This window comes from Calliphora vicina, chromosome 1, assembly GCF_958450345.1.
Source record: "Calliphora vicina chromosome 1, idCalVici1.1, whole genome shotgun sequence".
Classification (NCBI taxonomy): Eukaryota; Metazoa; Arthropoda; class Insecta; order Diptera; family Calliphoridae; genus Calliphora; species Calliphora vicina.
The window spans coordinates 166539807-166551640 of NC_088780.1; the positions used below are offsets into that span (position 1 = coordinate 166539807).

The 11834-nt window shown below is 28.9% G+C and overlaps 3 protein-coding genes across 3 annotated transcripts; all 3 read right to left on the reverse strand.

Annotated features, from left to right (window-relative positions):
* Position 1: 1 nt before the first annotated feature.
* LOC135948676 (palmitoyltransferase ZDHHC6) lies at positions 2-8767 on the reverse strand. Its single transcript, XM_065498072.1, has 6 exons — positions 8612-8767; positions 4107-4291; positions 1338-1419; positions 958-1256; positions 685-903; positions 2-618 (listed from the first exon to the last, which is right to left on the reverse strand). Exons 1-6 carry the CDS (start codon positions 8670-8672, stop codon positions 175-177), a joined length of 1290 nt encoding a protein of 429 aa, XP_065354144.1. The 5' UTR covers positions 8673-8767; the 3' UTR covers positions 2-174.
* On the reverse strand, positions 4522-6560 carry LOC135948677 (uncharacterized). The gene is made up of 4 exons (XM_065498074.1): positions 6403-6560; positions 6234-6332; positions 5257-5428; positions 4522-5189 (listed from the first exon to the last, which is right to left on the reverse strand). The coding sequence occupies exons 1-4, from the start codon at positions 6427-6429 to the stop codon at positions 4621-4623; spliced, it is 867 nt and encodes a 288-aa protein (XP_065354146.1). The 5' UTR covers positions 6430-6560; the 3' UTR covers positions 4522-4620.
* A 1197-nt stretch (positions 8768-9964) lies between the features above and the next one.
* LOC135960376 (uncharacterized) lies at positions 9965-11384 on the reverse strand. Its single transcript, XM_065511657.1, has 4 exons — positions 11291-11384; positions 11131-11229; positions 10796-10967; positions 9965-10737 (listed from the first exon to the last, which is right to left on the reverse strand). Exons 1-4 carry the CDS (start codon positions 11303-11305, stop codon positions 10151-10153), a joined length of 873 nt encoding a protein of 290 aa, XP_065367729.1. The 5' UTR covers positions 11306-11384; the 3' UTR covers positions 9965-10150.
* Positions 11385-11834: the final 450 nt, after the last annotated feature.

Consider the following 11834-nt stretch of genomic DNA (forward strand, 5'->3'; position numbering starts at 1 on the left):
ATCCAATTAAAAACTTTCCAATAAATTATTTATTTTCAAATTGATTTTTAAATATGTATGTATAAGTTTGTATACAAGTATGTATGTATGTATATATTTTACACACTACAATGTGTGTTCTTAGTTTTTTTCCCGTATTACTTGCTAATCATAAAGTATTAAAGTCTTTTTATGTCAGTTATTTTTTTTACGATGATGACCATTTTGTGATTTTGCACAACTGCCTCCATTATTAAGTGCGGTCTTCTTTGGCGTCTGTGGGTGTCGATTATTTGTTTCGGTAACCTCACAGTCGTCGCTGCTTGAAAAAGGTTGTTCCGGTTGAATAAGTTCTACAGCACAACGTCTGGGAAACCAACCACGCAAAGGTCTTTTATTGTTTTTATCTTTTCTGTCGTCTACAACACGTTCGCCAAATAACCAATGTTGACGGTAGCGTGTTACTTTAATAATTTCATCAGGTTCGAGTTGTATACGGGGTTCATCAGTACAGGGAGGTGATAAACAAACTCGAAAACCTTGCGAGAATAGTGGTAAATAGCTTCCGGTAGCTTTACGTATGCACTTATAAGTGCGAGTACGAGCACGTTTTTCACATTTTTGAGCGATTTGTTCACACTAGATAAATACAAGAAATTTTAATAATTTTTATGGTTATTTTTGTTGATAAATTATACAACTCACTGTCAGAGTATATTGATGGCATCCTTCTTTAACTGGCCATTCAATTCCTGCTCCTTTGTTTACATTTTCATTTATGAAGACTTGTTTCATATTTGACCACCAGCCCAAATCATAGGGATACACAAAATCATCCAAGTCCGGATTATGCATGCGCCTGTACATGGCTTTTTCAACAATCCACATCTCGATGCCAGTTTGATTTTTAACAATCGATTTAAGCTAAAGACCAATATTAATTATTATTTATCTAATTTAGAAATATTTTTCAATTACCTGGAAATATAACAACATTCCTAGGGCTATCACCACACCAATAGCCAAACCCATTGAAAATATACATAAAATAATGCTATACATGGAAAATTGCACGGTGGCTAAGTGAACAAGACCCCGCGACAAATACCAATAACGATGAATGCCTCTATAAAAGGTAATGCACAGAATGACAGAACCATGTAAACTACCAATAATGGAAAATGCTAAGAAGTAGGTGAAATAGGCATGATTGGCCCAACCAACACAATGATTAATCCAAGGACAATGATGATCCATTTTCTTAATGCAACGATTACCTGCAAATTTATAAAAAAAATAAAAACCGGAAATTAAATTTAATTACAATAAATCAATTACACTCTACTTTGTACACTTACATTTACGGCAATGATGAGATCTGGGTGCTTTATAACCTTCACATACTTTACAATACTGTAACTGCTCAACAGCTTTTGGCTCCTTAAAGGAAAACAAAATATATGAATTGTTAAAATAATGACTGCAATTTAATAACAAGTAATAGTGTGTTTCTTTTTGTACAATATACATATATTCTTGCAATATTGTGACATTTTATGTATGCAAATATTTACTAATATCCCTTAAAATTGCGTGTTAAATGTGAATAATTTATTATGCCCATTACACATACACATTTTTCATGAGTGATTTACAATGTTTTCAAGCGTTTAACAAGAAATCTAAATTGTATAAACCGATGCAGCAAGAAATTTAAATCGAAAAGTATTTGTTAAATAAGTTGTAACTACTTTCAATGTTTTATTCGTGGTTGCATGCATGCATACATTAGGAGAGCACAGCTTTTAGGTGATTTATTTATTGAAATTTTGCAAATACATACTCTAAATATTTTTTTGTATTTAGTCTAGGGACAATTCCAAAAAAAATTATTCGAATAAATTTATTTTCAAAATTAAATAAAACAAGTGAGAGAGCTATATTCGGCTGTGCCGAATCTTATACAGTGGTATATTTAAAACAAATACTTGAATTTTTTTCATCAATTGAATTTTAATGAAATTTATTATTAATGTTTCTTGTTTCTCAAAAATGTTTGGAAAAATCGGTAAAACATATATGGACAAATATATGTGGAAATACGTTGACCCACCTCAGCGAACATCCGCTGTTAATAACATGATATGACCGAAACTAATGGAACTAAAAATACGAAATTTGGTCCGAATATTTTATAATAATAAAAATATAATGATATAAATGTGAGAAAATATGTTTATTTAAAAAAAAAAAAATTTGGTAAAGTTTTAGAAAAATCTTATGAGTTCGTGGTGAATATGTATGAATTGATACCGTCGAATAAAACACACTTGTGTGTTAAAACAGTCCTCATGCATACGTATTTGTGGAAATATTTGAAAAAATAATTGACAATTACATGGAATTTAGCAAACAATTTTTGTCTTAATTACCTGGCCACCACTGTATACCCTTCACCAAATTATACTTCAAAATAAAAATGTTAAATATTTTTAGGTAAACAAAATTTTTTTTCCAAAGATGTTTTTTTCAATTTTAGGAAATTTTTTTTTTCGAATTGTTGTTTTTTAAATTTTTTTGTTTTTTCAATTTTTTTTTAATATTTAGCGGAAAAAAAACTTTTGGTGATAAAAAATATTTGGGTTAAAAATATTTTTTCCGATTTTGACCCATTGTAGGTCCAACTTACTATGGTCATTAGACATCCATATTGTCTATATTAATGACTTAATAATCCAGATATAGATAAAAATAGACCAAAAATAGAGGAAGTTATTTGGGAGATTCGGATAATTGATTGCAATAGACAGACGGACATGGCTATATCGACTCCGCTATCTATAGCTATCCAAATTAGATATACACCTTGATATATGCCTTGATTTATATAGACACAGCCTCATAGTGAGTAAACATCAGCGAATTTTTTGATTTTTTTAAGATCACGAAAATCATTATAGTCCTCCTTAAATCTTTTTTTTCACAACCGAATATATTATTCAACCCATTCTCCAACAAACCGAAACTTTTAAATTTTAAAAAAATCAAATAATTTTTGGTGTATACGCACTTTTGAGGCTCACTGTAGGTATAGGAATATACGAATATACAGAATATGACAATTTGTCCATATTACATTAATATATCAAACAAATGTCCAAGATACAAGCAAAAATCAACGATTTATTTTCCACCAAACGTTTTTTTAAGGTTGGCTACCGATTCAAAACGGATAAAAGTTAACGGTAATGCTAATTGGGATTATTTCGCTAACGGTATTTTAGCGATACTTGTAATTACAGTTATTTCGATAAGGGTAGCATAGCGGTAACGTAATTTAAATGTACGTTAATTTCATTTTAAATTTTGTAGATTTCAATAAACTCAATTATTGAAATTAAAAATTTAAATTATTTATAGAATATCGGCAACGGAAATTCCAGCTTAGCGATAACAGTTGTTGGGCTGAAAGGGTATTTTAGGCTAACGGTAGCGTAGCAACGGTAATTCCAGTTATTTTGCTAACGGTAGCTTCGCGATAACGGTTGTTTTAGGCTAACGGTAGCTTAGTGGCAACGGTATTCACGTTAAATTTTTTCAGAAATTGTTTTCAATATTTAAACTTAAAGTAACTTTGGTGAAGGGTATATACGATTCTTTACAGCCGAATATAGCACTCTTACTTGTTAAAATTAATATGGTTTTAGGAGTTTTTGTTGGGGCATCGACAATATACAAATGTAACAGAATGAATGCATATGGTAATATTAAAAACGGACCATTTATGTACGGCACATTTAAACACGCAAATCCGTGTTAATAAGGAAATGTATAAACATACAAAATGTACGTTATATATGTATATATTTGCGTACGTTTATATGTATGTATATCCTTCATTACGGAAGCTATTAACTAGCTTAGATGACTGCTAATTATACACTTGGAAAATATAGTGTAATAAAAATCGAATGAAACTTTAACTAATTGCTAATTAATAAAAGGGTTTATACAACAAAATAACTACTCTACTACCAACTCCAATATACATAACTAAAAGCATACACTACAACTATTTAAAGGTCATAAGTGAAAATATGTAAATTTCTTTTATATTTCTTACTCACCTGTGGTTTCCAATTTTTTGGCAAAACACCAGGACCTGTCAATGTCGCCATTATATAGTTAAATGTGGCCACTGAAGAAAACATTAAAAATATGGCTTGATTAAGGAAACCACCTAAAGATTTATTGGGTGGCCACCACATAGAGTTCATGTATAATGTGGTCAATGTAATGCATTTTATAATACCTAAAGAGAAAAAAATATATGAACAAATAATTATGGTAATTAGTGGGAGTGTTTTAGAAATTTACCTCAAAAATACTGTAATAAAAAAAATAAGGAATCTGGCATACATTTGCTAAACTTGAATGCAATCTAGTTAAATAACAAATGACTTCATTATAAACTGCAATTTAGCTAGCAATACAAAGTAGGTGATGATACAATCTTAATATTTGGTTGAAAGAAATTACAAGTTTATAATTTATTAAATTTGCATTATAACAGGTTATTTTATTAAAAATATTAAAAAATTAAAAGAAATGAACAAAATTATGGTGTAAAACTAAGACAATTTATGGTACATATGCATTATTATAAGAAATATTTTCTTGTTTTTTTTTAATTGATTTCAGCTCCAGTTTTTCTTTAAGTTCCAACTCTTTCATGGCTATTCTCTCCTTCATTTGTAGCTCCATAATCTTTAATTTTTCTTGGGTATTGAATTGTTTTTCTTTTATTTTCATTTCTAGCTGAAATTTCTCTTTTTCCATATTAAAATTCTCTCTAGCCAGCTCAAGTTCTTGTTGTTTTTTGGTGGTTTCTTTAAAAAAAATTCGTCTTTTGAAATTATATTTTCCCGTTTGCACGGCAAGTATATCTCTTCCTATGCTCTTAGGGAAATAACATACAGAGGGTTCTTCACGAAGATATTTTACGTTAAAACTATTATTAGGTAAGTTATTATTTTCAATATTTATATTTTCATATTTTTTTATATTGTCATATTCCTTGTTTGAAGATTCAGATTCATCACCATCATCTGAACTAGGCTCTTGTGAATTTGGGCCTATATTATCGTCTATTTCATTAGGGAATAGTAGGTCAAAATCATCCACGTACCAACATATTTTCAACATTATATCTGTAATTATTTTATTGTTTAATTAATACAGTTTTTGGTTTATACTTAATACTTTTGCTTAATATACTTCTCATAGCTTCTGCATCCATATCATTGGTTTCTCCTCTATTCATTTGATATTCTTTAGCTCTGCGATATACTGTATGCATGTTACGTACTTTATAGTACACAAGTTTCCAATAAATATCCATTGCATTTTCTGACGTGAATTTTGTGTAATACATTCGTGCTGTTGGTTTCTAAAATGCAATAGAAATGTATAAAATTTGTTTTCCTTTATGTAAAATAAAGTAATAGTCGAACTGATCCCAAACATTTGTCATGTATTATGAATTGCAGAATTAATTTAATACTCTACGGACTTTTATGAAAAATTGGTAACAAATTTACACAACCCATATATTTTAGTTTAAGAAATACAGTGCACTCGCGATAATATGAACTAATTAAAACCAGACCAGTTCACTTTTGCAAGATTCTTCATATTTGCGAATGGCATCTAATTCCCATCTACAGCTAAGGAAATCCAAAAATTATTAAGCAGTTGAATTAGAATTTAGCCACTACCCTGTTGATTTAGTTTTCAACGCTGTGTAGGTAGATTTTAAAAAGCTTTAAACTATGAACAGCTTAGTTCACTAAGTTCATATTTTAGAGTACCCTATGGAAGTGTTCATATTTTGGGGTGTTCATATTATCGCGAGTGCACTGTATATCCATTATGAGACGATTTTAATGATTTTAGGGTGGAGGAAAAATGTCCGCAACTAAAGTTTCGTTTAGTTTTTTTGTGAAGACCATTTCTCAAAATATTTGTGAACTGGATCAATAAATAAAAAGGTCCTTTTTGAAGATTTTTAAGATTCATATAAAAGATTTATGAATGGCCCTTTAAATGCCAAATTCTAGTGCAAGTCCAAAAATATTCAAAGTTTTGTAATTTTTTGGCCAGTTTTAATTTTTTTTAATTTTGATGTAATTATTTACCGCAGATGTTAGGGTACATTTTGATTTGAGTCGGTTCTATTGTGCGTTCTTATTTACCTCAAATTCGCGATGTTGTTTTAAAAAATTTATTATGGCAGCTTCATCATTATGATCCCATTTTTTAACAGGATTAAACCTGTTGCGTTTTCTGGTTTTCTTAAAAATTAAAGAAAAACATACTTTATTTATACAAAATAATAAAAACAATAACAATATGTGTACATACCTTTTCCTGTTTAATAAAAACACTCATTGTGGTTGATATTAGTGTAACACAACAACAAAATTATAAAATACGACAATAGCATTTATACATGAGCATAAGAAGTTGTAAATAAAAATAGAACAGTACGTAGTATGGTATCGTTGTTTAATATTGTTGATGATTTATTTATTATAGATATTAGAGCCGTATTTATTTAGTTTTCATCAAGTTGCATTTAATAAGGTGGAAACTAGTTCTAGAACAATTAAAACAATAGGCTATTTATTTGTTTCTTGTAAAATAATACGACAATTGCAAAATGTGTTGAAAACAGCTGGGATAGTGATATTACCAAGGCGAATTTATAGAAGGTGACGACAGAACTATAACATGTACAAAAACAACAGATACTTTGTTTTTGTTAATATATAATTGAAGTGTCAAAATTGCCTGTTATTGTTTTTGCTTTTGGGTTTGTTGTATTTTTTGCCTCAACAAACACAAGAGATTTGACAGTTCAAATATCTAAACAAGTAAAGAAAAAAATAATCAGTTGTTCTTCTTGTGGAAGGTGCTTGGGTTACCATTTTCTTGTTATCATTCACTTTAGATTGATGTACCATTTTTAGGCAGACACACATATATAAGAGTTAAAACTCTCAGATTATCCATACTCCAATCTGAGTTTTATATGTGCTCGACTTATATAATTGTCTAGGAGTTCTATAGCTTTATCATAATAATAAGTAGTTGTGCTAGTGTCAAAAAATCAAAATACACTTTAAATACAACACACATGACTTTTTCTGAATTGCCCAATAGTAAATTCATACATATAGGAATTGTCTTTTATTTGAAAATTTGTCTATTTAAACGATTAATTTTATATACCTATATACAAGTATTTATTAATATTGCATATGTAAATAACTTAAATATTATAAATATATACATTGCGCGTTTAGTATTTAGTATCAGTCAAATGTTATGAGAACTTTTCTAAATTCTTTTGGTATTGTCAATCACTGCTGATCGATATCTAAGTTGCATGATTAATGTTGTATGATACAACTATCAATAAACATTTGTATTAAGGATAAAATAGGTCGTTCCAACTTTAAACTATTATTCACGGACTAATTTCTGTTATATGTTTTTAATAATACATAGACTACTTTGTTACATATATATGTACGTATATATGTATGTATATATTTATGTACATACAATGATTCATATTGATTTTGAAGACAAATCTAAAAATATGTGTGTCCTATTACTAAAATTGGTGGGTGTGTAAACTTATCATAGAATATATTTTGTATAATACCTACAAAACTTTATAACTTAACAACGAAAAAGTCACATGTTCCATCTATTTTTTTTTTATATTTTTCCTGACAAAAGGCTAATATTGTATATCAGAAAACATTAGCATGACAGTCAATTCGGTTTTATGCTTAAACATGACAAATAAACGATTTCGTCATGCTCTTTATATTATCCTAAGGATTATACATACTTTAAAGTTAAAATACATATATATGGTGTCCTTTTGTAAATGCTGAACGATTTCCAATGCGAATTTTTTACACGCAATAGATATTGATATTTTTGTTCGTACATAATGAATGCTAAACCTATTACATTACAACTGACTGATACATAGGTATCGTTTAATTCCCCCAAACCAGTTCAGAAATTATTGTTGTTGCATGTCACCATAACCTCCATATTAGTTAAATTCTTTTTTTGTTTCGATATGGATCGTTGTTGGTATGTAATTTGTTAAGTTTGTTGTTGGCTAATTACACTTTGAATTACAATTAACACACCACTTACTGCAAATGAACAACTGGTATTATAAACAAATTTACACATTCATTCAAACATTAGCGGTCAAAGCACAAAACCTTAATAATTACAAACATACATAGGACAGTGCTACAAGTGGCATTAACGTAGGAATGTTAACATCCGGAATAGACGTTTGCAACGGAAATGTTGTGGGAGTTAATGTGGCATAACAACACTACAAACAAATTAAACTATTTTGTTGTTCCAAACCACAAGAAGTCACTATATAATTGTTCTAATCAAATTTAGATTTTCTATCATTAAATCAAACAAAGGATTATTAATAATAGAATTATTAACTCCCACTACTTTGCTTTCATTCCTTTGATGAAATGTATCACTTTAATCGGTATCTTATCGTTCTTCTACTTACTTAATGCAGTGATGGGTCCCCAGTGTAGAAATCGTTTGAATCCTGCCAGCCCGTTCGACATTATTTTTTTCAACTTTTTTATTTGTATATTAATAAAACATATTTTCTTTTGCTACAATTTTATATTTAAGTGTTTTTTGTTTATAAATCACTTTACAAGTTACGAATACAAAATTACGCACGTCTACTGAAATGAATGGGCGAAAATGAACTGAAAAAGGAAAATTGAAGAAAAACAAAACTAACATAGTTGTATTTTTCGTTACAGAGTTGCGTAGTCACAATATATTTTAATATTTAGTGGGAAAACCTTTTTTTAGGTGTTAACAATTAATGTAGTGATATTTAGAAACCGTGTTTGTAAGTGATTTTCTTGTGTGTTTTAAAATTCAAACAATGCTGTTCATAGCATTTTGTGTTTTCTTTGACATTTAAAAGGCACATCGTCTTTCCTTCGTGTGTTCTAAAAAAATTAATTAGTTGTGTTACTGAGTACCTTGTTAAATCTGCGTTCGCAAGAACGAATGAATAAAACTAATAGGATTAAACAAAACCATATATTTTTATGAGTTTTTGACCGTACTTCTTGACATCAATTTGCTTAATTGTCCACATGTGCATTTGTCTCGTGTGGATAGGAACATAACATTGACAAGAGATGTCAAAACAAGACAAATTCATGTATGCCCATAAGCTTGTTAGTTGTATGAACAACGTGATGTGTTTTGAAATCACGTGGATTTCAAAACATGCCTGATTGGTTTGATTTTGTTTAAATGACATTCCAACTTCATTCGGTGTTTTAAATATATTAAATATTAGGATTCCAAAAGTATGGCGGATTGGGATTGTTAGAGGCATAGGTTAGCAGTATCTTTTGAAATACATAGTTTGTATTTTGAAATTTATTTTGTTTTTGACATATTTTTATTATTTGTAGCCCTGAGAATGCAATCAATAGTGTCGTAAAAATGAAATTCATACGAAAGTGAAAACGAAAACGTATTTTTAGCTTTTCTAGTAATAGAAAAATGGAAGTGAAATATTAAAAAATTTTAAATAAAAGAAACGTTAAAAAATATTTTATGCATACTTTTAGGAGCGACAAACAAATATTTCATCATTAACTTCGTATGTTAAAAAGGTTTCGCCTTAAGTCATGTAATGTTCTTGTGCCAGAACCAATTAGTAACATCTTTCGAAGCAAAACAGAAACGTTACGAATTGGAAAATACGAATATTTTCAATTTCGTCCAAATTCTGAGGCAGACCTGTGATATTTAATTTATTTTACAAAATTTTTTGTATTAAATAAAATACCAACGACACGTAGAATAAAATGAAATAAGTATGTAAATAATCTTTTATTTAATTTATTACGAATAAATGACCTTAAAGCCGGAAAATAGAGAATTCTTGGAAAAGATTGATGAATTAATATAACAAAGATAATTATAAAGGCCTTATTCATAAACAATTTTTAAATTTAAACAAGGTATTAATTAAATATCTTTTTAAATTATAAAGTATTATGTCATTTTATAATATATGTACATTATTATAAGAAGTTTCTAGTTTTTCCTCTGATTGTAGGGCTAGTTTCTCCTTAAGCTCTAACTCTTTCATCGCTATTCTCTCTTTCATTTGCAATTCCATCAACTTTAGTCTCTCCTGACTTTCAATCTCTTTCTCTTTTAATACAAATTCTTGGCGAAATTTCTCTTTTTCAAAATTGAACTTTTCCCTGGCCAGATCAAGTTCTTGTTGTTTTATGCTTGTGACTTTATCATGGTATTGTTGTTTCAATTTAAGCAGATCAAGTTGTTGTTGTTTTATGCTTGTGACATTATCATATTTTTGTTGTTTCAATTTAAACATATCCGTCTGCACTGCCAATATATCTCCATTTATGCTCTTAGAGGATGAACTCGATGTTATTTCATCATCTAGTGGATATTGTTCATTAATCATAATACTTGGATAATTGATATGAGAAATTGATTTCTGGTTTGAAAATTCATCATCAAAGTTGGGATCTTCTGGTTTGTTTTCAATATGACTGTCCATTTCATTTGGAAAAAGAACGTCGAAATCATCCACATACCAACAGATTTTTAATAATTTATCTGTAAATTAACAACAGTTTAATATAGATATTTTATTACTTTTGTCTGATTAGAATACTTCGCATAGCTTCAGCATCACAATCACTAAAATATTTTTTATTTATTCCATATTCCTTGGTTTTTCGATATGCTACACGCATATTACGTACTTTAGCACGTACAAGTTTCCAATTAGCATCTATACCAGTATCAAATAGAAATTTGTTGTAATACATTTGTGCAGTTGGTTTCTGTAATAATTGTTAATGAATTTAGTAATATGGCTATGTTTTTAATATTCATATACAATTGTTAATGAATTTAGTAATATGGCTATGTTTTTAATATTCATATACAATTTTAAAAAATTTTTACTATTTATTAGAATGAAAAAAATCAATAAAATACAATTACCTCAAAATCAGGATGTTTTTTTATAAAGTTGATTATAGATATTTCTTCATTACGAAGCCATCTTTTTACAGGATTTAACCTATTGCGAGATGGAGTTTCCTGAAATGATTTATTTTTGTCAAAACAACATATTGTAATAAACAACAATTTTTCTTTATACCTTTTCCCCCTGCATAGTAGATTCAGTTTTTTTTTACTTCCTTGTTATTTTGTAAATTACATCAAATTTAATATGATTTGTTGAACCTAAACAAAATAGACATTAGTACTATAGGCGTTTGAATGATTTGAAAAAGTTCGTTTTAGGAGCAAATGTATGGTATTTCGTTTTCGGCATCCGGCTTAAGAGTTGTATATTCGGCTGACCCGAATCACAAATACCCTACACCGAAGTGTAGTTAATAATAAATATTGAAAAAATCCCCAACATATTGATGAACCAATCATGTTTTTGTGGGATCCGGAAAATTCACTGCAGTTGGCTATATCGACTCCGCTATCTTTAACGATCCAGAATATACATATGTATATACTTTATGAGGTCGCAAATGAAAAACGTAAAAATTTCAAATGGAATGACAAAATTAAGGTGAAGGGATTGTGTCCCTTACGTAATATCTCGATAAATGCAAAAATGTTATTACCTTATTGGTATTAATTTTTGGACTATTTACAAATTATGGACCAACTGCCAAAATCTGAAC